Below are 25798 nucleotides of genomic sequence, written 5' to 3'. Positions count from 1 at the left end.
GCGTGGTCCTCTGGTGCTTCAGGTCTGGAAGCAGGCTGTTGGGGTCAGCAGTTCAGCATATGCAGAGTAAGGAGAATTAAACATGCTTCATATGAGACAGTGGTCAGATCCAGGCTCATTTTTTGAAGCCAAAGGATGAGGGTTCCTTCAAATCATGAAAAGCTGGAAAAAATTGCTGAAAATCTGCCACCTGGGTTTCAGCTTTATAAAAATCTGTGGAATTTGGGAACCGAAGATCAAAGTTGAGGCCTCATGACCAAGAACTGAGTTCAGCACCCACTGGCTCAGTGTCTGAATCTGTACTACACCCAGGATCACAATAATGGAGGTTGGCACGTCATAATGCCTCGCTCTGGGCTAAGGGTACAGAGGACCAGACAGACACTGCAAAACTACTAGGCTGAGATGGATGTGGAGAAAGACAGATAAAAGAGAACCTCGCATTCAAAGTAAGCCAATAAGCAAACAAAATAAGCCTCCACAACATAAAGAAATCTAATGTTAAGAAAGACAGGCAGGGCTTCCCTGGTGGCGCAGTGGTTGAGAGTCCGCCTGCTGATGCAGGGGACACGGGTTCGTGCCCCGGTCCGGGAAGATCCCACATGCCGCGGAGTGGCTGGGCCTGTGAGCCATGGCCGCTGAGCCTGCGCGTCCGGAGCCTGTGCTCCGCAACGGGAGAGGCCACAGCGGTGAGAGGCCTGCGTACCACAGAAAAAAAAAAGAAAAGAAAAAGAAAGACAGGCAACAATATCATCAACTGAAGATGAGTTCACTTCAGATGAAATGAACTTTATGAAACAGTCTGACAAAGGCTTTAAAATAAGTATACTGGTCCCTTATCTGGAACCCCCCAAATCTGAAAAGGAAATCCTGTTTTTGTAACTCATTTGATGGCAAAACCTAACCTAACCCTAACCAGGCAGCACTTGGTGGCAAAATCTGACCTGAACTGATATAAGTCCATGTATATAGTCTTCATCTATCTCCCTTGATGTGCCTACTCATGCTTTTCATTGGAGAAATATTAACCTGTTTGATTACAAGGTGCTGTCCCGGACCCCGCTATAGATGTTATGCATGTGTGTATCATTTAATCTTTTTAATATCTTAAAAATTCTGAATTCTGAAATATACCTTGCTCCAAGGGTGTTCAGATATTCAAAAAGATCAATAGAGTAACTCCTCTTTGAAAAGCAAATGAAGCTATGAAATAAAAATTGGCAGCAGAGAAACAAGAAAAAGTAAATATGAGAAAGAGCCAATGAGAAATTTTTTGAGACTAAAAGTACAAATTACATGGAATTGGTAGGCTGAATAAAATCTAGACTAGAGATAGTGAAACAGAGCATTCATGTATTCTAACAGAGTCTTGAGGACGTCATCCAGAAAGCATCACAAAGAGCCAAAGAGATATAAAAATACGAAAGAGCAGTCTGGAGACAGATTGAGAGGCTCCAACATTCTTCCAGTCTGACTTTCAGAAAAGAAGATGTAAGGACAAGCAGCAAAGTAATACCTGTGGAGATACTAACTGATAATTTCCCAGGATGAAAGACATGACTCTTCATATTGAAAGTGCACTTTGAGTATTAAACTAATAAACAAAAATAAATCTGCACCTAAACATATCGTAATAAAACTTCAGAATATCACAAATAGAAGTCCATCTTAGAACCTATGGTTAAACATACTGGATTTAGCACACATATTTATTGATCCTCCCTCTCAGAAATCCACAAAAATAAGAGTAAATATTTTTTGAATCATAAACCCACAAAGAAAAGAGAATTGAGAAGAGGAAAAGAACAGACCAGAGAATACAAAAGTTTGGAAGCTAGAAAGCAAATGGATGTTAACTAATTGAACAGACCAAAGAAAGTTGGAACCTGTGTGTGTGTGTGTGTGTGTGTGTGTGTGTGTGTGTGTGTAGGGTTGAGTTGGGGTTGGGGTTGGAAAAAAATCTAGGAAATCTCCCAAAACATAAAACTAGATAAAGAGATTGGAAAGGTGGACGAAAGATAAAGAAATAAATTATCAAAGAAATAACTCAAGAAAGTTTCCCAGAGAAGTTTCTAGGCTAAAAGGGTCTGCCGAGAGCCCAGCACACTGGCTGAAACTACCTATATCAAGGCACATCCTTATGAAATTTCAGAATACAAAAAAATAAAAAGATGATGCCAAAAGGTTTAGGAAAGGAAAGCAGGTTGCATCCAAAGAACTGGGAATCAGAAGGTACCACAGGTGCTGGATTAGGCTACCTCTAGAAGAAGTGAGTCCCCCATCAATTTAAGTATTCAACAGAGGATAAATGAATAAATATCTGACAAGGATAATGTAGAAAGAATTCTTTCACAGGAAGGGAAATCAGATGATTCCTAAGACCTCTTCTAACTCCATTTGTCTCTGAGTTTTAGCACAGCGATCTATTAATGTTGTGTAATAGAGCTTTCTGTGATGGCAAAATATTCTGTAATCTGTGCTGTCCAATAGGGTGACGACTAGACATATATGATTATTGAGCACTTGAAATGTGATTAGTGCAACCACGGAACTGAATTTTTAGCTTTACTTAAGATTAATTAATTTAAATGTATATAGACACATGGGCTAGTGGCTACTACATCAGACAGCACAAGTGTGTAAGCCCTCAGATAAAACAGTAAAAATAAAACTGGACAGCCCAGGGCTTAGTTTTGTGCATCATGCAAATAGAATAGCTCAGTGCTGTGGCTCTGGGCTAAGTCAGAGGTGGGAACAACTCCTGATGAATCATCAGCATCACTTCTTGGAGATCAGCCCTTCCCAACTGTACCTCCCTGCTGTGTGGGGAACACATACACACGCACGCACACTCACGCACAGACACACACACGCACGCTCATGCACACACACACACACGTTTGTATATATGCGTAGGCAGGTATATGCATCTGTATACACACAGAGCATGGGTAGGGAGAGAGACAGTGGACTGAATATTAGAATGGAGAGGAAGTAAGATTGCTTCGTTTTTCTTTATGCATGTTGTGTTACTTTTTATAACAAGTATATATTTTTGTAAAATAAAAACTCAAAATAAAATGAAATGAAGACTAAATTTAAGAAACATCCTTAAAATCCTATAACTTCTACCTTGAAAATGTTAGGAATGTAGTTTACAAAAAGGTACACATCTAAATGGTCAGTGAGAGTACCATATATATTTTCATTCCACAGATTTAATCCCCCAAATAAACATTTTCCTCAAGGGTACGAAACAGAGAACATTGTAGAAGGTAAGGAATGGAAATATTGTGGAGGAAGTTTTCTTTTCAGTGTCTTCGTTTTGAGGTAATGAGTTCTAATTGTTGATACACAACACTTCTAGCTCAATCTTAAAACAGTGTAGTCTTAGATTGTTTTGAGGCTCAGAGAACTCCCGGAAGAAAAGTAATGCCAAGATCTGTACTAACCGGTCCTCTGAGCCATGAAGGAGGTCCCTTTGGGAGTAGCAGTTCCAGATTATGAGCTCAAGGAATTCAGCTGCTACCAATCACCTAGCCTGAGGTGATGAGCAGTCAGGGAGCATTGTATCCTTTGAGGGTAAGCTGTGTAATTTCTGGAAGCCTTGTAGAGAGATCTTGCCCTGAATCAGACAGAACAGGATGCCCCCTTATCAGCCCAGAGGATCAAAAGGAAAGGATTCTGTGGTCGTCCATGTTCCCCACCACATCTACTGCAGAATGTGCTCAGAGACCAGCCCTCTCATGGTTCAGTGGGCTGGACCACCCAGCCCCAGCCCGAATCAGAGAACTCAGCACACCTTTAACTAACACCTCTGAGGAAGTCTTCCAGGCTCCCCTGAATGTGAGAAGCAATCGCAGCTAAGGGTTTTCAGCAGACGGACTGGGAAGTAATAATAGTTTTGACAGTAAAGAAAAGGTTGCCCCACCTCTCTCCCACTGAGGTCCGCCATGACTGGGTGTTCAGGGATGGGCTGCCTCACTGCCAAGGGTCTTGGCTCCCCGTCAAGCAGGAAGTGTCTGGCCTCAGAAGCCAGGGCACAGGGGAATCGGGTCACTGGCAAGTGCTGGTAAAGCAAGCAACTTCAACAAAAACAATAAAATACGACAGTTACGACCGAGAACAGAACACAGAACATCACAGTGCATCCCCGGGGCTCTTATGCTTTCCGTCTTTCATTCATTCACTCATCATTCTTCAACAAACTCTTACTAAGTGCTGACTACAGCAATCGGGTGGTCCATTGTCATCTGCATGAGGAATGGGAGAAGCAAAGGTCCACAAACCTAGACACGCTTTTAAGCTCTTCGCCTCACCGGATGCATGACCCTGAGGGTATTACTTGGGCATGCATCGCCACTTCCTCAGGCGAGAGGGTGAGTCACTCTTAGGCGCCAGAAACCGTGTGCAAAGTACTTTGTGAGTCTTACACGAAAGACAGTCACTGCCACACAGAAAAAACACAATTAAGGAATTAACCAGAGCACTCTGTTAAGTCGTGACCCTGAAGCCTATTGAGAATCCTTGCACCCAAGGTTCCTAAGTTAGAGGCCCCCGACAATGCACCCGCTGCCCATACTAACTTCTCTCGGGGAGGGCCTACGTCGGCGCACGGCTCTGTGACCGGCAGCTGCAATGAGAGAGCTTCATAGTAGTCCCTGGGGAGCAGTACCAGGTAGTCCTAGGAAATAAAGACCGAAAGGACGATTACTCATTAGGAGGGCGGCCGTACGTTAGTCATAAAAGAGCTACACATAGTAGCTAAGCTAATAATAACCAAGTGAAGCACTCTAGTTACACTGTCCGCATCAGCTACTTTGTTCTGCCCCCTGATTCACCAGAACACACAAAGCAACCCCTCACGGGAGCTTCAAGCATTGGAGATAAGCGCCTTAGGCAAACATTTTTATTTTCAAATCTCAGGGGAAGTTTTACTGGTTCTTCTGGGTTGTTAATAAATTCAGAAATAAAGACAGTAATAACCTGTCAATTGATGAGACATTCCTTTGACAGGCTGGTTGTCTTCATCCCTATAGAACCCTGAGTTGTAGGTCATGTATTCTGGCTTTTTATTCCCACACCAGAGTAACGCTCTCCTGGCTTCGTGTAAAAAAGTGATGCTTTGCGATCCCGGTAAATCATAGCCTGAAACTGGCCCACTGCCTGCCCTAGGTCAGGACAGGAAGAACATTTTCCACTGAGGGTGCCACGTGGATCCCACAGCGGGAATTCAGAAGCAGCTCTTCCGGAAAGGGCAGAGTTTGGGCTTCTGCAAATCCTGGCATCACTGACTATCTGCCGAGGAAAGAAGGGAGGGAATGTTTGCCACGATGGTGAGAGACTGGTACACGGGCCATGAGGCTTCTGTCTCTTCACAGCCCTCAATATGTCTACAGCAGAGAGGAGGAGAATGTACAGGAGAGGAAAAGTAGGGGCTCAGCGGGCTTCTATCTGAGTGGGGTTTAATTTAATTAAAAAAAATTTAATTGAAGTATAGTTGATTTACAGTGTTGTGTTAGTCGCTGGTGTACAGCAAAGTGATTCAGATGTGTATTGATATATTCTTTTTCATATTCTTTTCCATTATGGTTTGCTACAAGATACTGAATATGGTTCCCTGTGCTATACAGTAGGACCTTGTTGTTTATCTGTTTTACATACTGTAGCTTGTACCTGCTAATCCCAAACTCCTAATTTATCCCTCCCCCACCCCCTTTCCCCTTTGGTGACCATAAATTTTTCTATGTCTGTGAGTCTGTTTCTCTTTTGTAAATAAGTTCCTTTGTATCATATTTTAGATTCCACACATAAGTGATACTATATGGTATTTGTCTTTCTCTTTCCAACTTACTTCACTTAGTATGATAATCTCTAGGTCCATCTGTGTTGCTGCAAATGGCATTATTTCATTCTTTTTATGGCTGAGTAGTATTCCATTGAAAAAAAATATATATATGTGTGTGTGTGTGTGTATATATATATATATATATATATATATACATATATATATATATATACACCACATCTTTTTATCCATACATCTGTCAACGGACATTTAGGTTCCTTCCATGTCCTGGCTATTGTAAATAATGCTGTTAGGAACATTGGGGTGCACGTATCTTTTCAAATTAGAGTTTTCTCTGGATATATGCCCAGGAGTGGAATTTCTGGATCATACGGCAACTCTATTTTTGGTTTTTTAAGGAACCTCCATACTGTTTTCCATAGTGGCTGCATCAATTTACATTCCAACCAACAGAGTACAAGGGTTCCCTTTTCTCCACACCCTCTCCAGCATTTGTTATTTGTAGACTTTTTGATGATGGCCATTCTGACCTGTGTGAGGTGATACCTCATTATAGTTTTGATTTACATTTCTCTAATATTAATTTTTAAATGGCTATTGCTCTATTAGTAAGCTTCCTTTGGTTGGGACCATATCTCCTCATTACTTTATGGTCCCAAAGATCCTAAAACAGTAAAGGTTGATAATAAGTGCTCAATAAAATATTTTTAGAGAAAATGAGATCATAATATGGAAGCATACATATGAATTATGATACAACTGCAGTGGCTAAAGGTCATGAAGACTCTTCCATGCCTATGCAGTAACTTTTACCATGAACTCCTTCTTTCCATTAGTCCAACTTTGTGCCCTGTTACTGGACTCAATGGAATTTTCCTCTTCCTCATGTCTAATATCTGTGAAACATTCAGAAACTTTAGTAAAGCAACAAACCTTTCTACCAAGAAGTGCAAGAAAAATAGGGACTGAATGAACAGCTGAAACCTTCACATTATAAGATCTCAGATTTGGAAAGGACCTACATGGATAAGCATGGTCTCTACCGTATGGGGCAGACTTGCCTGAGATCTGCTCATTTAGCCAATCAAAAGAGTTGTGCCAGAAGGAAACGCTTTCTGCTTTCCACTCTGAGTGCATGAAACCAAGTATTGCCAAAGACTATTTTGAAAAGAACTTGCTATAAGCGAAAGCAGACATCAAAGAGGGGTATCTGAAATAGCAGGTTTCATCCCTACAACTCCCCTGGCCGCTCTGCCTATTCTATTAATGCGCGAGGACACAGCCCTTCCCCTGATGAAGAGTTCTTTGTCCAAGGCAATCTGTTTGATGATGCTACTGCCACAGTCAAGGCAGAAGGAGGCAGGAAGCAGGTCACAGAGAGGCACTGGCTCTTCGTCTCTCCCTTCGCTTTTCACCACCAAGAACTTCACTCATGTTAGGGTCTTCTCTTCCTCTAGCTCCTTCTGATTCATTGTGCACAGTTCCCAGAGAGGTTAATTTTTTTCTTACCGCCCTTCTGATTCATGATGAAAAACCCCAAAGAAACTTTTGAAAGGCTGGGACATATGCTCATAAAGGTTGTGCATTTATTTTAATATCTTTGAGTCATTCTGAGTAAAAAAATTCTTTTTTTTTAGCCCGTGAGAAGCTGGCTGGAAGAATATAAAAGCTATTTTAGGTTGGCTCCTATGTCATTATGTCATGTGAGGGCAAATGTCACCATAGGTTCCTGTGTCTAAAAGGGAACCAGCTATGATTTTTCTACCTTCTGGTCACTGTGGGTCACTGTGGATGGACCATCTCTAAGAGGGGAAGAATCTCCCCTCAGAACCATCTCTTACCAGGAGGACTCCTTCCACTTTAATACAAGCGATCCATGTTCCTGGCACAATTGAAAATGGATCTGCAAAACCATTTCCGGGCACGGTGACAAAGGCCGGCTCCTTACTCGGCTGGAAGATGGTCTCTTTGCTTTGAGCAGCATCTATCAGAAATAAAAAGAATTGCTTAGGGCATTTTTCTAGCAGCCAGTGTATTGATTTTAGATACTCAGCTTTGAACATTCAGTTGACATCTTAAAAGGTTTCAGAGAGTTTACTGATCATATGAACTGATCAGATTTACTGAACTTATTTTCAACAATTGCATGAATGCATGTATCTATGTATAAAATAGACTAGAAAGATATCACTGATAAGATGTTAGCAGTGGCTATCTATGCTGGGATTGTAATCTTTAAATTTATTAAGTATATTAAGACATGTAAACTGCTTAGAAAAGTTCTTTGCACATAGTAAGTATTCAGTATATTACATTAGATATTAAACTATTTTTTTTCCTTTTTTGTTTATATGTAATTAAAAATTTTTTAATTTCTGTTGAAGAACAGGCATTCATTTTGAAATAAGAAGAAGTTTCGGTTTTCTCTTGTTTTCAGGATGCAATGTTTTCTTCTGCATTAAACAAACAGAGGACCTTCTGTAGTAGGTTCAGAAACAAAACTGTTGCATCGGAGTCCAATGGAGGCTTCTTCTTTAGAAGAAATGTTTACTCCAAATACCTGCATTCACTCTCCTGTTCTACGAACATCTACAGGGCCCACTATAGGTCAGGGCTGGAACTAGGTTCTGGGGAACAGGCAGTGAACACAGCCAGCATGGCCTTTGCTCCCTGACAGTGGTGACAGGGGAGGTGGTGGATTGCAGACCAGAAGAAAATACGGTACAGCGTGGACAGTGGCATCTGGGAGGAGGCATAGGTTACTAAGGAATAAATACACAACTGGACTCCTGACTCAGACATGGGGGCTTAGGAAAGGTGTCCCAGAGAACAAGAAAACAAACCACAATGTATTCCAACTGTTAACGGAGGGCAAATTGCTGATGGCATTGTCCCCTGGGAAGCAGTGGGTCCATTAGAAAGGGTTTGGGAGTCCATCAACAGATGAATGGATAAAGAAGATGTGGCACATATATACAATGGAATATTACTCAGCCATAAAAAGAAACGAAATTGAGTTATTTGTAGTGAGGTGGATGGACCTAGAGTCTGTCATACAGAGTGAAGTAAGTCAGAAAGAGAAAAACAAATACCATATGCTAACACATATATATGGAATCTAAGAAAAAAAAAAGGTCATGAAGAACCTAGGGGCAGGATGGGAATAAAGATGCAGACTTACTAGAGAATAGACTTGAGGACATGGTGAGGGGAAAGGGTAAGCTGGGACGAAGTGAGAGAGTGGCATTGATACATATACACTACCAAACGTAAAATACATAGCTAGTGGGAAGCAGCCGCATAGCACAGGGAGATCAGCTCGGTGCTTTGTGACCACCTAGAGGGGTGGGATAGGGAGGGTGGGAGGGAGGGAGACGCAAGAGGGAAGAGATATGGGAACATATGTATATGTATAACTGATTCACTTTGTTATAAAGCAGAAACTAACACACCATTGTAAAGCAAGCATACCCCAATAAAGACGTTAAAAAAAAAGAGAGAGAAAAAAGAAAGGGTTTGGGGTCTGAAGATTGGGTCTTGTCTACAAGGACCAGCTGTGTGCTTAGAAAATTTACTATGCCTCTCAGCTGTTTTCTCCTCAACCTTCTTCGGTTTCACAAAGTTCTTATCATGTGAGGAAATGGATACCAAAGTCCTCTGTAAATGACAACGCAAGCCTGCCGGTTCTTCCTAGTAGTTACCGTCTAATCAGCCTCCAGCCTTACAAGCTTGGCTGACACAACTGGGTACGTCATTTCTTCCCCAAGTCCGACTCTTCCATGGATACTACACGAAGGCGCTTAAAATTCGCACCTAAATTAGATTTCCACTGGCGCCGTTTTGTGTTCTTGTGGAATTCCCAGTAGTCTGTTCCTGGACTAGCGGAAGCCCTCACTCCTTGCAGAACAGACTTCCAGGCCTCATCCCTGACTGTGGTGAGCTCTGCCCTCTGACTGTGGCTCCTCGTCTGCCCTCAGGAATCCCTCACCCCTGAATGAGGTTGGCCTATTCCTCCCTGGAGCTCTCTTGGGCTTCATGCTTTACCACATTCATCTTAAAAATTCCTGTCCTCACCTATTTCTCCTTGAATTACTTGGTTTGCCTGAAACAATGGGAGAATTTAGGGCAGTAGGCCAGGGGCTCTCAAGTAACACCACAAAGGTGACACCCACTTTACCTGAATGAGTTATAAATTCGCTTTGCCCTGTGGTGACATCATAACCCATGGGTTTCAGCCAAGGTACACAGGTTGTTACACTGATTTCTTTTATGACAGTTAATAACAAGTTTAACAGCAAAATTTAAATATTCAGAGCATTTAGAGATTGAAAAGGTACAAAGGACAGGGCATCTGTGTCCCAATCAGACGACATCTCAGGCTTCATGTTTTCTAAAGAGATCAACTTTGTGAAAATTAGAGAAAATGTTTCACTGATTAATCACTTCTTTATCCAAAAGAGGTTTGGAAATTTACCCACCTGCCTCAGCCCAGGATGGATAAATAGTTACACGGCCAGATACTGCTTCAGCTCCAGGGTTAACATATCTCAGAACAACCCAAAACAAGGAGAGACTTGACTTCCCCACATTCAACACGATCCTTACTTCATTCTGAAAAATACCAAAAGCCCATAAAGTATAGAAGAGACAGCTGGTTAAAAGACATGCTAGCCAAACAGTGATGGCATTCCAGTTTCACTACTGAGCTTGTAGTCAAACCACACACACACACACACTCATATACACACACATTCACACCCACTCAACAAACACCAGTGACTAACTCTGTGGAAGATGAACACAGGCAAGTCAGCCAATAAATTAAAATCACTTACAATTAAAGGTTCAGTGAAAACACACTCCCTCAGCAACCAAGATCCTCTTTTGACCTTTTAGTAATCAGGCAGACAGAGCAGAATGTTAGATGGATTAGTTCAGGGAAAGAAACAGTGATGGGGCAACCACCCCTAGCTGGGAAATAAAAAGGCAGAACAGAAGGAAAAGAAAGTATGTTATTTAACACCACCAGCCCCAGAGAGAGAGCACTCCAGAGTCCACTTCACATACGTAACGTCTGAAACAGTCACAGAAACCAGTGGTGGCTAAGGAGAGGTTATAAGATCCCAAACACATTAGCGATGAAATCTAGATGTAACTAAAATCTGCCTGCTAAATCATATGGAATTTATCTCAGTCCCTGTCTGAGAAGAATGTGGGCTCTCTGCTGGGGACAGGGGGTCTCGCTGGTCCCCAGGTCCTGTTGCCAACACAATGCTCTGTAAGTGTTGCTGGGCCCATGATCTTGAAGGAGACACTAGACTATTTCAATTCTGAACCACAGACCACATGCCCAGATCCAGCTGTGGCCCAAGGAAAGTTCATGAAACATGGAAATTTCTAAACCAGTAGTTCTTTAGGTCTTTCCTCCAGCTCCTTTGGTTGAAATGAAGGGGACTTTTGTTGAACAAGACATCCATGGCAATAAAGACTGGCGTTGGGTAGAATCCTTTGCTCTGGAAGCAGGAGTTGCAGCTGACCCACACTGAGGAACTCTAACTGGCCCTCTCAGTTTGACAGAGTTCATCTTTAAGGGTTAGTTCCACATCAGAAAATAAAAATGCAAGAATGTATTAAGGGCAGAGTAAAGTGGTAAAGTAAAGTAAGTGGTGATTCCAGGGAACACCACCCAAGGCCTCTGACTAAAAATACTTACAGAAAAATCCATCATTAGAAATTCATTCCTTTGTGTTAACCAGCTATTCTTTCAAACTGCAAACACCTGTGAGGAGGTATATACCTTGATTGGGCTCTTAGTCATTCACATCCTATTATGACTCAGTGGAATGCACTGCTTTTTTTCTGAATAATGAAGTAAAAGCAGAGAACTAAAGAAACTGAATTGCTGTATTTGGGGAGAAGGAGAAAACAGTGAAGTGTCTTAAGATCCCAAGTACTGTTAGTGAAAGGTATCTTAGATGGGGCACTTTGCCAGGCAAGAAGCAACATTAGAATCAATGGGGGCTCCTAGGGAACTGTGACCCTGCCCCTGTGTCTCTAAGGGCTTCCTGATTTAGAAATAGCAAGCACTAGTCCTGGATCTGCTAAGGACACATACTGAGCTACCATCGTCATCAACTTGCCTCTTTTATTCTGAATTTCTCCACTGAGAAACAGCTTGAAGAGCAACCTCAAAGAGAAATTCTGAGGCTAAAACTACTCAATGACTATAAAGAAATGTTCAGTTATAAATGTTGTATAAGTTCTAAAGGTAAACAATGTGTAAATTCCTTAATTATTCCACTGCAAAACCAAGAGAGATGGATACGGTAGAGAAGACTGAAGGACAGGAGAAATATGGGAAAGAAAAATTAAATAGCACTGTCTAAAACTCCTCCTTTATCTTAGTTTCTGTTCATACAGTAATTCAGAGTTATAAAAATTAAAAAAAAAGCATTGTTCAAAATTCAGCAACACAGGCTTTATTGGAATTAAGTTAACTCATTTTTATTCTCCACAAATGGCTTTAAAGAAAAATGTCTCTCATGTTAAAATATAGCCTAATTTCGTCTGGAAAACTGCTTATAAAAAGTCTCCAGAGATAAGCGCCATCTTTCTTTAATCCCTTCATTTTCCGATTTGGTGACCAAATTAAAGCAACAATAAGCTGTGAAGTCGATATATATGCTTATCAGTTAAAATCCAACCTTACCCAGCACCCCATCTACCCTCTCAAGAACAAGAGTCCTGGAATCAGTTTTGGGAGAGTTCACCTTTTGGGGGTCTCGCTGAGAGGGCTGTGGGCAAGCGTATGGGCTGCTTTACCCGGAGGCTGCTTCCTCCTGGCTGCTCACCTGTATCGAGGTCATCTGAGCATACCCTCTCCAGCTGAACTCAGGAAACTCCAGGGGATCAAATCCAAACCGAAGCGCTCTTCCGTTGGGTGTAGTGCCATCTTCAATCTCATACCTCATATGATGCAAATCCGGGAAATAGTAGTTGTTTTCAGGTCTTTTATAAATAAAATGTAAATGGCGGATACAGAAAGTGAGGTTCGTTGATAATCTGGATATCCTTTAATCCCAATAGCTATCACTGAGAGAACTCCCACCAAATTGACAAAGCGCATTAAATAAGGACAAATTGAGGGGGGGGCTGCTTTTTCTCTAAATTATTGCTTTTGCTCATGTAAACATTCACAGAAAACACCCAACACTACTCGTTCCAAGCAGCCAAATGAGAAAAGCATTTAGAACAGCCCATAGTGGTAGCACCCTTTAAAATGTTTTAAATGGTTGCCAATGATTTAGCAAAGTCAAATTGGGCTATTTACCATAAATTCATTCATTTATACTCATATTCACTGATTACACAAATATTAGTATCTTTGCCAGGCACTGTTGCTAAGCACTGCAGATTTAATAGTGAACACGACATAAAATACTTCGTATGCCAAGTTTACAAGTTAGATACGTTTTCTCTACATATACATATATATTTTGATCATTAGAATGACTTTTCTATGTCTTGTTTTCTCTTAAACTATATGCCTATAAATGGATTCCTTTCAAGAGTCTGATAATGGTGGTCACAGAGAGGGATCAAAAATATTCTAATGCTTGTGTGACATTTTATATTCAAACTACTTGAAGTTCTTCAAAATGGTGCATTTTGACAATCCAGTCCCAAGCTAATAGCTGTTAGTGGATTTAAAGCCATAAAGACCAATTAGTCAAGGGAAATAAAAGGGCATGCTCCTATATTGCAAGTAGAATTAGGAATGCTTACAATTTACGAAGGTAATTTATGAATGTAATTTATGGAGGTAATTTATGAAAATGTCCATTCCCATTGACATAGAAATTCTACTTCAGGGAATATATTCTAAAGAATGATTTTGTAGGGTCCAAAATTAACATAGGGCTTCCCTGGTAGCACAGTGGTTAAGAATCCACCTGCCAATGCAGGGGACTTGGGTTCGAGCCCTGGTCCAGGAAGATCCCACATGCCATGGAGCAACTAAGCCAGTGTGCCACAACTACTGAGCCCACGTGCCTAGAGCCCGTGCTCCACTACAAGAGAAGCCACCGCAATGAGAAGCCCACACACCGCAACGCAGACAACAGCAACTAGAGAAAAGTCCATGTGCAGCAAAGAAGACCCAACGCAGCCAAAAATAAATTAAAAAAAAAAAAAATCAACATAAAAGAATGTCTACAACAGTGAAAACTTGGAAACAAAATATATGTACAATTATGAAATAAAGAAATTATTAAATATTATGTAACCATTAAATATTTTGAACACTACTTAATTACAATGGAAAATGTTCATGATATGTGAAAAAACTGATATAAATTATATGATAAAATATAATACTAATTTTTATTCATAGAAAAAGTCTAGAAAATATACAAAAAATATTAAAAGAGGTTATCTCTCGGCGGCGGAATGAAGATTTTCCTTTGCCTTTTTACTTTTAGGTACTTATTAAAATTTTACAACGTAACACATGTTACTTTATCACAAAAACTATTTAAAAAACAAAGTGAATGTGAATGCTTTCTAAACTTGTAAGAAAAACTAAAAATACACAAATAATACCGTAAACAAACATTTGGAGGAATTTAGGACAAAAAGATGCAAGATTTATCAACCTAGAAAAAGGTGCTGTGGCATCTATGTTGTTGGTGTGCTATCCTTTTATTTCATTTATCATTTACCACTAAATCAAAGGATAATCTAAATTCCATATATATATGTATTGACTGTAATGTCAATATTTTGGCCTCAGGGTGAGTAATTTATTCTGACGCATTATTTCAACCCCCAAATTAGCCAATCATCTACATAGTTGGAAGGAGAAAAAAACTCATGCTGATTAAGTAGGGGGACAGCTCACTGTATCAACAGGAAGGTGAGAAGAGGTAAAACATGGGTGGAAAATGTTTCTGAGCCAATTTATGAAGTTCCTCTGGTCTACGGTGAACCTCGCTCGTCTGCAGGAAAACAGAACTACAGACGTGCCTTTCTTCACATACATTTTACTATGAGGCCCCTTTTACTGTCATTTAGAAACAATGGAAGAAAGCACAGCTGAGCTGCTCTGATCCTGAGAATTCAAATGTTGGAAACATCGAGGAAAAGGAGAGAAGCGTCATTCTAAGTATTGGGTTGGCCAGAAAGTTCGTTTGGGTTTTTCTGTAAGATGTTACAGAAAAACATGAACGAACTTTTTGGCCAACCCAGTACATACGGTTTGCCTTGATTACATTAAAGATCTCTTTATTAACCTGTCGACAATGCAGAAGTAGTGAAGGTACTCGAGATTTAGACGTTGCATTTCTTAAGACTTTCAGCGTATGATCAAAAGTCAGAGGGCTGGGCTTCCCTGGTGGCACAGTGGTTGAGAGTCCTCCTGCCGATGCAGGGGACACGGGTTCGTGCCCCAGTCCGGGAAGATCCCACATGCCGCGGAGCAACTAAGCCTGTGCGCCACAACTACTGAGCCTGCGCTCTAGAGCCCGCGAGCCACAACTACTGAATCCCCCGCGCCTAGAGCCCGTGTTCTGCAACAAGAGAAGCCACCGCAGTGAGAAGCCCGCGCACCGCAACGAAGACCCAACGCAGCCAAAAATAAATAAATAAAATAAATGTTTTTTAAAAATAAATAAATAAATGTTTTTAAAAAAGTCAGAATATTAAAAATTTTCTTCCTTCCACTAATGGACAATTATGGATGGATCATGGTTTCATATAAATATAGAAACTGCTAAACAGGCAGGACAGAGGCAGCGTGCTCCATACCTGCTACAGCCCCTCTGGGACCTCAGTCTCCACTTGGCACCCTTGCTCCTTCTGTTCATTTTGATTTGCTTCTGCATCAGATGAGGGACTTCCTCCCACTTCTAAAGTTGTCTTAACCCCCAGCCCCACAGTCACGGATCCCGCGGGAGAAGCAGGAGCTGCATCTGCTGGGCTCCCCCAGGCTGTGACTTCCACGTGGAGGTTCAGCTGTGGGAACCCACCTCATGCATCCAGCCCAAGTCTCGCCCACCTGGCTTTCTGCACCTCTGGGAACTTTCCCGTGAGGCCACTCTGTGATCTCTACAAAGTGGAATCGTTTTTAGGGCAACTTTACCTCCTGTTTTAATTGCCCTCACTGACAAGTGTCCAGATTGCAAATGACAGTACAGCTTCACTGGCCCTCTTACCCTGGGACCGCTTCTCTCTCCCCCAGAACTGTCGGCACAGACAAGTCTCTGAGAGAGCCTTCACGACGTCAGTATGGAGGGGACCTCCGTGAAGACTCACCGCTGGCAGGTCTTCCCCACGATGTGCTCTCGGCACCGGCAGACTCCAGAGGGCCCGCTGCACACAGGGGTGACGGCTCCACCAATGTCACACTGACACCCTGAGAGTCGGGAAACAGCAGTGGTCACCCATCAAAGCATCTCCACGCTGGAGGCTTCCCCTCCCTCTACAAGAAGTGGAAATCAGGAAGCCCGGGGTTGCAGGGCTGCTCCTTCTTTCCCTTGCCACATCTTACATCTGGCAGGTGTTTGAAATACGTAGGAACCTCCCAAAGTAAGACAGCAAGTCCCTCCAAGAGTCCACTTGAAAGTCGGAGGTGCACTTGTAGGGCCAGTTCCCACACTGTTGTCCCACGTAAGGCGACAGCAGCCCAGGAGCTAAACACAATTTCACAGCATAGTGCTACTGTAATCAGTGGGTGAAGGAGAGGTTGCTTGAAAGATACCAGAGTAGCCTTGTGGGGCTCCTGCAACTTCATTATTTAACACAATATTATCACACAATATTACTGTGTGAGCTTTTTTAATATTTCAAAATTTATCTTTAAAATCTCTAAGTCTTGCTGTTATTTACATCTCCCCTATGGCTCCCCCGCATCCCAATTATGATTTTTTTATAATTAAACCAATTTAACAGTGTGCTGGTAGAAGAAAAGTGGTTTAATTTTATAATTTTATAATTTAAATTGGTTTAATTTTATAATTAAACCAATTTAACAGTGTGCTGGTAGAAGAAAAGTGGAAGCAGCCCTGTTTGCAATTTATTTCTAGTTTTAAGGGAATGTTTGGCCAATTTCCCCGGACAGATCTTTTCAGTCCCATCCCCTCAGAAAGCCTGCAAGAAGACAGTGAACGCAGAAGCAAGGCTACTCTGCCATTCTTTGTCCATCTTTTGTCCTTTCGCCTTACTCAGGACCCCCTGGAAGGACTTACCTTGACACCCAAAGTAACTGCTCTTTTCCAAAGCAAAATATCCATCTTCGCACGTGTCACAGGAATCACCACCAACGTGGGACTTACAGTGACAGTCACCATCTAACTGCAGAACAATGAGCGGATGACAAAATTTGGTGAGATGGCAGAATCTGCTAATCTTCAAGATTTCAAACTGGCTCATTGTGTCATAGGAAGCAGGGTAGCCGGGATCTGAAAGCTGCCATGAAGATGGCACTAACACCCTCCTGCAGAAACCCCACAATTAACTGCTAGTATATTCGACCGGCATCCCGGGAGAAACAGGCCCACATTACCTGCCCGCACTCTCCAATTCCGCTCACGGTTCCCGCCACGTAGCATTGGCATTCTGGGAAGATAAGAGAGCATCCTTGGACCAAGGTTACAAAAAGGACAGTTCCGGCTCTGGGAACAGGACACACCAGCAATCCTACAATCACTTTCTAGCATGCTTCAGCAGAACTCCACTTTGCACCAGTCAGGCCTAAAACTGAATTGCTTTCTGGGGTCAGCAGAACCCAACAGTCAGATCAATACCATCTACCTACAAGGAGTACTGGTTTGTTCATGACCACTCATAAAAGACAAAAGCTGCAACATCATGGGATTCTTACATGATTCTAATGTCAAGGTCATTATCGATAATGCTTACATGAAAATATACCCTATTAAAAGATATTCACTCCACTTAGCCGTCTTAAGCTTGGTGTTTCCAAGTTCCTATACTGGCTTCAATCTAAGCATAAAATGAAAATAAAATTAAACCGGGAAGTGTGGATTATAAAAACAAGGCGGAAAAACCATTTATCAAGCAGCTGCCTTCTCAAACATGATACATATGGAAACAGGATATAAATCCCTTGCTGAGATTTTGAAAATGACAGAAGTTCTGCCAAAAGTGGGGGGGGGGATCAAGACGTTTATACAGAATTTCAAACAAACTGAACAGATTAAATCAATAGCTCTTTTGTGAGTTTAGTCATTGAGGTAAAGAAAATCAAGAGGAAGTTACAATATAGTAAAATATTGTTCGAAGGAAACATCACCTGAACATCCACTGGGGTTTTCTTTGGCCAGATTCCAATATAATGGTTTGCAGATGCTACAAGTAGGGCTTTCAACATGAAGCTTGCATCGGCAATGCCCCTTTAAAAGAAAATCAAACTAATGCTTGACATCTCAAAATTAAGAAGGTTTCCAAACAAGTGTTCTGAACAAAGCTTGTCACAGAAATATATTTTGGTCACGAAATGTAAATTAAGTGTGTCCAGGCAGAATAAAAGTACTGGGTTGATTTCAACAGTCTGCTAATTGATTTTGTTTTCTTATTTATTTGTTACACACATAAACCATATACATGGTTAAAGCAAAATTGGAAAATTCAGAAAAAGAAAAAAAATGTTAACGACTCATTGTGATAACACTGTCTTTATTTGTTGATTCTGTTACAGCACGGACTATAAACCTTAACGGAAAATATCTGAATATTTAACATGCTGAGAGGTAGTAGAAAATTATGTTTATCTGCAAGTGTGTCTATAATATGCCAGAGTCACTGCCTTGCTTAAACACCGTGAAGCCCCATAGTGAAAAGGCAAAATGTCTCTCCCCTTTCCCTCCAGGGCCTGGAGTTCCAGCTTCTCCAAGCTCTGAGGCCAAGAAGACAGATCATTTCTAAAGTGCTTAGAAAATGAATCAGAATGCCATGGTATTGTGCTTGGAGTAATAGCAAATAAATTGCAATTACTTTGTACACAGCTTAATGAAATGTGTACTGGCCTCTGATTTTCTTAATTTTAATTATGTATGGCAGGCTTATGCGCAGGTTTCCAGGGTGGCAACGCCCTCAGAGTAACGCTAGGACTCTGCAATTCAAAGTTTAAATAAACCGTATTCTTTTGTTTGGGGCAGAAAATCACAATATCACATATGCACTTTGAAAAAGAGCAGTGGTCTCTTCAAGCTATCTGGCCTCAGGTCTTATTTTAATGTACTTTTAATTCCAGGAAGCTCCCAAATGTGTCGGTCTCAAATAAGTATCAGAACAATAGTTAGAATCGCAACCCTTTTACAATCCTCTACTTACCAAACTGGAGTCCAGGGTTCCGGCTGGGTCACAGACACTGCTGGAGCCTGTATATGATTTAGAAGTGGTGTAAATGTCTGGGGTTTTAATGTTTGTTTGTCCCTTTGTTTTGATGTTTTGAGGGTTTTTTTGTTTTGTTTTTAAGTTTTACTTGTTTTTAAAACTGGTGCATCTACATTTGTATTTTTTGATAGATGGGTGGCAAGGACTTTGCATATAATTCAGAAAAAGACACCTTGAACAATCCTCATGGTCCTTAATCCCCAAATCACCCCTTTGGCCACCGAACAACCCTCTTCCCTGCCTACTACTAAAAGTTCACTTCCACCTGATAACAAAGGAGACTGGGGAAAGGAGTCTAGAATTTTGAACCTCGTTCGGATTATCCAGAAGAGGGCAGTATTGTACCAAGAGATTTTTTAATTGTCCAATTAGATGTCACAGAATCTGTTAGTATATGTTTTAGTTACTCAAGACAATTCTTTAACTATCACAGACCCCTTGTTCTCCACCTGTATTAAAATTATTTGTAAAATTAATTAATTTGCTTTCTTGCCTTAGTCAGTAGAGTATTACAAACCCAATGTCATAACCTCTTTTCAACAAATTAGGGTCTTGCAGTGTCTCGGCATTACTATCACACGGCGTTAAAAATGAAGAGGGAATTCCCTGGCGGTCTGGTGGTTAGGACTCGGTGCTCTCACTGCCAAGGGCCTGGGTTCAATCACTGGTCGGGGAACTAATATCCCACAAGCTGTGAGGCCCAAAAAATAAATAAATAAAAAATAAAAATGAAGAGAGTTTGGGTAAGCCTGCTCTGAGCCTTTTTCAAATAATTGAAATAAACCCATAATATGATCTTGTTTTCTTACACGTTGCTCCCTAGGCTTTTTGCCTTTATTGTCTCCTCTCTTTGCTTCAACTTCCCCCTTGATGATATTCTCTCTCTGTCTCTTCCATTTTTTTCTTTTTACAAATTTATTTATTTATTTTTGGCTGAGTTAGGTCTTTGTTCCTGCACGCGGGTTTTCTCTAGTTGCGGCAAGTGGGGTCTACTCTTCGTTGCGGTGCACGGGCTTCTCACTGCAGTGGCTTCTCTTGTTGCGGAGCACAGGCTCTAGGCCTGGAGGTTTCAGTAGTTGTGGCTCACGGGCTCAGTAGTTGTGGCTCACAGGCTCTAGAGTGCAGGCTCAGTAGTTGTGGCGCACGGGCTTAGTTGCTCTGCGGCATGTGGGATCTTCCCGGACCTGGGCTCGAACCCCTGTCCTCTGCATTGGGAGGCAGATTCTTAACCACTGTGCCACCAGGGAAGCCCTCTGTCTCTTCCTTTTTTGATGCTCCTGAATTCTTCTGTAACAAGCCAACACAACCTTCCAGCTCCTTGTTGCTCTCCGACCTGGCCCCGCCCAGCCCTTGGCTCCTCCCCAAGCTGCCCAGTGGCCCCATCCAGCTCCAGGGAACTTGTCCTGGCTGACCAGCCCCTCTGCCCACTGCTCAGCACTTCCTTCCACTCCCGACCCCGGGGAGGTGAGGACACCAAGCCTGGGACAGCCTCCCTCTCCAGGGACCTCCAGGCCTTCTCCAAAGTGAGCAGTCCCCTCTGACTGCTGGCTACTGTTGCCACCGGCAAGAAAGCCTGATCTCTTGAGGATTCTGGTCAGCGAGGTTCTGGGGAATCAAGTTGGAGCTGCAGCCCTGTCTTCAGATGGTTCTGTGCCAGGCTCCAAGCGCCATCAGGAGCAGGAAGGGGTGTGAGAAAACCACAGTCTCCTGATGCAAAGTCTGGGTCAGCCTTTCACAAACACCCGCTTCTCAACAGAGAAAGAGTCTCTGAAAGCAGCAGTCAGGAGCTACTCGCCACTGGGGCCTGCACACTCCGGGGGCACAGGGAGATTCCCGGGCATCTTTTTTTTTTTTTTTTTTTTTTTTGCGGTACGTGGGCCTCTCACTCTTGTGGCCTCTCCTGTTGCGGAGCACAGGCTCCGGACGCACAGGCTCAGCGGCCATGGCTCACGGGCCTAGCCGCTCCACAGCATGTGGGATCTCCCTGGACCAGGGCATGAACCCGTGTCCCCTGCATCGGCAGACGGACTCTCAACCACTGCACAACCAGGGAAGCCCATCCTGGGCATCTTTGGTCTGTGCCCTGAGTCACTGAGCCCGGCACACTCTCATCTCTCGTATCATTGCAGGCATGAGGACCGACCCAGGACAGTGTTGCAATCCTTGGCTCACTCTTTCCAAACTGAAGAGACTCTGGTTCACCCCACTCCCCGGCCCCTCACACCTGGGCTGATGTGGGATGACACCATCCCCCAGGAGGCCAGTGGCAGGCAAGAGAGGAGAGCAGAACACCAGCAAAGCCCTGCTCTGCCTGCCTGCAGGGGGACCTGTTAGAACACCTGCAGGAAATTACGGAGCAGACACATCGGTGCCACCACCCAGGACCAGAGGGAAGCCACTTTGCCTTGGGAAGGGGGACAAGAATGCTCAGCTTAGCTAAAAGGGGTCACCTCTGCCACACTGCTGCACAGAGAATTTACATGCAAATCAAGAAACACAAATCTATGGGGACTTCCCTGGTGGTGCAGTGGTTAAGCCTCCACGCTCCCAGTGCCGGGGGCCCAGGTTAGATCTCTGGTCAGGGAACTAAATCCCACATGCATGCCACAACTAAGAGTTCGTATGCCACAACTAAGAAGCCCGCGAGCCACAAGTAAGACCCAGTGCAACCAAATAAATATTTAAAAAAAAAAGAAAAAGAAACACAAATTTATAGCACATGAAATAATTTTTAAAATTTTAGGAATAAGTCATTTTTAGATTTCTTTTAAGATGTATAACTGGTATACCCATTTTCAATGGACTCAAATTGGGGAGGAACCAGGCAGATTAGGGTCAAAAGTGTAGCAGTGACCAGTGGTGGGTCTTCAGGGGTCTGCAGGTTTCTTTGGGATGCTGCCCGCACATACTTCAGAGAGGAACCCGCCCTCCGGCATTCTGATGTCTTCCCTACCTTGGCAGTGGGGGAAATCAGAGGCGTCTGAGAGACACCTGTCACACCGTTGTCCTGTGATCCCCGGCTGACACTCGCACTGTCCAGTCACTGGGCTGCACAGCGTCTGGTAGGAGCCAAGGGCTGAACACTGGCAGGCTGGATGAAAAGACCTCAGTAAGACCCAGGGCAGGGGGGCACAGGACCCGGATAAGAGTATGGAGGCGGGGCCACAAAGACCCAAATGCAAGTTCCAGCTCCACGTCTCATCGGACATGGAACTTGAAACAAGTCGCTCGATTGCTCTAAGCCTCAGTTTCCCCTTTCTTAAATGGGAATAATATTAGCATCTACTTGATAAGATTGTTGCCAGGATTAGATAAAGGGAATACTTGAAAGAGCTGGGTTCAACGCCTGGCTCACACTGAGCAATCAATAAATGCTGGGGGTTTCTGTTGTTAATTTCATACCGACCAAGATTGGCTGGTTGTGGATGAGGATCTGGGGGATGCTTCCTGCATTCAGTAACGGTGCTCATCAGAGGAAGACTCAGGGAACAGCTGACTGGGGACGTGAGTCCATGCAGAGGCCACATTAATTCTGCATCCCACTGGGGATCAAATGCAAACCGTTCCAGTCCAGACTGGCCTACAGTGATCCCCTCTCCTCATACTTAGTTTCTCAAGGTGAGGTGTAACTGAATAATCGTGAAAAAAGTGATGCAGGCAGGGTTGGGAATAGACAGAAAAAGCATCCCAGGTTCCCTTCATCCCCCTCAAGCAGGTGACTAAACACGGATGGATGGAGAGAAGAGATTCTGGACATTCCCCTCTCTACTCCTTCCTGCTGGGTCAGGTTCCTACCGGTCCCTGCAGCTAACCTCCAACAAGGTGGCAGTTACTCAGCCTCACTCAGCACTCACTGCAAGGACCTGCTTCTGGGGAGAGGAGAGCGGTGGACATGGCCCACTATTTCCTGAGCTGGAGGGTTTCACACCTTAAGAACCGGAAGGGACTGGAGAGATTATCTCGTTGAATTCCAGGGTTACATAGTGAAGTTCAGAAGTTAAGTGAAAATGACTCTACTACCCAAAGCAATCTACAGATTCAATGCAATCCCTATCAAACTACCACTGGCATTTTTCACAGAACTAGAACAAAAAATTTCACAATTTGTATGGAAACACAGAAGACCCCGAATAGCCAAAGCAATCTTGAGAACGAAAAACGGAGCTGGAGGAATCAGGCTCCCTGACTTCAGATTATACTACAAAGCTACAGTAATCAAGACAGTATGGTACTGGCACAAAAACAGAAAGATAGATCAATGGAACAGGATAGGAAGCCCAGAGATAAACCCACGCACATATGGTCACCTTATCTTTGGTAAAGGAGGCAGGAATGTGCAGTGGAGAAAGGACAGCCTCTTCAATAAGTGGTGCTGGGAAAACTGGACAGGTACATGTAAAAGTATGAGATTAGATCACTCTCTAACACCATACACAAAAATAAGCTCAAAATGGATTAAAGACCTAAGTGTAAGGCCAGAAACTATCAAACTCTTAGAGGAAAACATAGGCAGAACACTCTATGACATAAATCACAGCAAGATCCTTTTTGACCCACTTCCTAGAGAAATGGAAATAAAAACAAAAATAAACAAATGGGACCTAATGGAACTTCAAACTTTTGCACAGCAAAGGAAACCATAAACAAGACCAAAAGACAACCCTCAGAATGGGAGACAATATTTGCAAATGAAGCAACTGACAAAGGATTAATCTCCAAAATTTATAAGCAGCTCATGCAGCTCAATAACAAAAAAACAAACAACCCAATCCAAAAATGGGCAGAAGACCTAAATAGATATTTCTCCAAAGAAGATATACAGATTGCCAACAAACACATGAAGAATGCTCAACATCATTAATCATTAGAGAAATGCAAATCAAAACTACAATGAGATATCATCTCACACCAGTCAGAATGGCCATCATCAAAAAATCTAGAAACAATAAATGCTGGAGAGGGTGTGGAGAAAAGGGAACACTCTTGCACTGCTGGTTGGAATGTGAATTGGTACAGCCACTATGGAGAACAGTATGGAGGTTCCTTAAAAAACTACAAATAGAACTACCATATGACCCAGCAATCCCACTACTGGGCATATACCCTGAGAAAACCAAAATTCAAAAACAGTCATGTACCACAATGTTCACTGCAGCTCTATTTACAATAGCCAGGACATGGAAACAACCTAAGTGTCCATCATCGGATGAATGGATAAAGAAGATGTGGCACATATATACAATGGAATATTACAGCCATAAAAGGAAACGTAATTGAGCTATTTGTAATGAGGTGGATAGACCTAGAGTCTGTCATACAGAGTGAAGTAAGTCAGAAAGAGAAAGACAAATACTGTATGCTAACACATATATATGGAATTTAAGAAAAAAAATGTCATGAAGAACCCAGAGGTAAGACAGGAATAAAGACACAGACCTACTAGAGAATGGACTTGAGGATATGGGGAGCGGGAAGGGTAAGCTGTGACAAAGCGAGAGAGAGGCATGGACATATATACACTACCAAACGTAAGGTAGATAGCTAGTGGGAAGCAGCTGCATAGCACAGGGAGATCAGCTCGGTGCTTTGTGACCACCTGGAGGGGTGGGATAGGGAGGGTGGGAGGGAGGGAGACGCAAGAAGAAAGAGATATGGGAACATATGTATATGTATAACTGATTCACTTTGTTATACAGCAGAAACTAACACACCATTGTAAAGCAATTATACTCCAATAAAGATGTAAAAAAAAAAATTATATGTATTGTAGATATAAAAAAAAAAAAAAAGTTAAGTGACCTGTCCAAGGTCACCAAATTAGCCTGTAGCAAAGGGCTTCAGTCTCCGGGGCAGACACATCCAGATTCAAGTAACAGCTCTGCCACTTAATAGCTGTGTGATCACGGGCACGTTGCTTAGCCTCTCCAAGCCTCAGTTTCCTTTTCTAGAAACGAGCTGATGACAGCACCCACCCCACGAGATCACTAGAGAGTCAGGAGCCACAGACAAGAAGGGCAGTGTGCGCAGTGCTTGCTCAGGGAGCACTCACTCTTGCTAACGTTACTGTCGTGATCATCCGAGTCCCCCAGTGCTTGGGATGTGCTCTGTGCTGCACTAATGGGAATCAGTGGATTAGTATTCCTGACTTCCAAATTTACATTCGGTGTATGCAGTTTAAAAAAAAAACCACTTAACAATACACACACACACACACACACACACACACACACACACACACACACACACACATGACCTTGTTTGCAAGGTTTCAAAATTTCCACACTCGTTGAGGCCTTGGGAAAGAAAAGATGAGATAAAGTGCCAATTCCAGTGATTTCTTTGCAGGCATACTTTGGATCTGTAAAGGCCCACATCGTTAAGCCTTGGAGCACAGCGCTCCCACAGGGACGAGACCATGCCATTTTAGTTCTCTTTGACAGCGCTCGGCCCAGGCCCGTAAGCGGTGAGTTACTCTGATAGTGCTTTTCTGTGATAATAACAGTGGTAGTGTTTACCCGAGTTGTCACTAGAATCACAAAATAAACTCACTGCTGGAAGGGAGTGTGGCTCGTTTTC

The 25798-nt window shown here is 42.7% G+C and overlaps 1 protein-coding gene across 2 annotated transcripts in view; it reads right to left on the bottom strand.

The window, feature by feature from the left end:
• The window catches only part of LAMA3 (laminin subunit alpha 3), a gene marked incomplete at its 5' end in the record, with an annotated part of 240762 nt that overhangs the window by 118739 nt on the left and 96225 nt on the right, over positions 1-25798 (bottom strand). For both annotated transcript variants that reach the window (XM_082667718.1, XM_082667719.1), the window contains 11 exons: positions 3932-4085; positions 4587-4684; positions 7651-7793; positions 10288-10420; positions 12661-12817; positions 16121-16220; positions 17053-17158; positions 17370-17422; positions 18120-18219; positions 19160-19206; positions 22176-22313. In XM_082667718.1, coding sequence (XP_082523844.1) covers positions 3932-4085; positions 4587-4684; positions 7651-7793; positions 10288-10420; positions 12661-12817; positions 16121-16220; positions 17053-17158; positions 17370-17422; positions 18120-18219; positions 19160-19206; positions 22176-22313 — 1229 coding nt within the window. The remainder of the gene's footprint in view (positions 1-3931; positions 4086-4586; positions 4685-7650; positions 7794-10287; positions 10421-12660; positions 12818-16120; positions 16221-17052; positions 17159-17369; positions 17423-18119; positions 18220-19159; positions 19207-22175; positions 22314-25798) is intronic.

The sequence above is a fragment of the Grampus griseus genome (assembly GCF_964374135.1).
Source record: "Grampus griseus genome assembly, chromosome: 12".
NCBI lineage: Eukaryota > Metazoa > Chordata > Mammalia > Artiodactyla > Delphinidae > Grampus > Grampus griseus.
The sequence above is the reverse complement of the archived record's forward strand: the minus strand, read 5'-3'. Positions and strand labels throughout refer to the sequence as shown.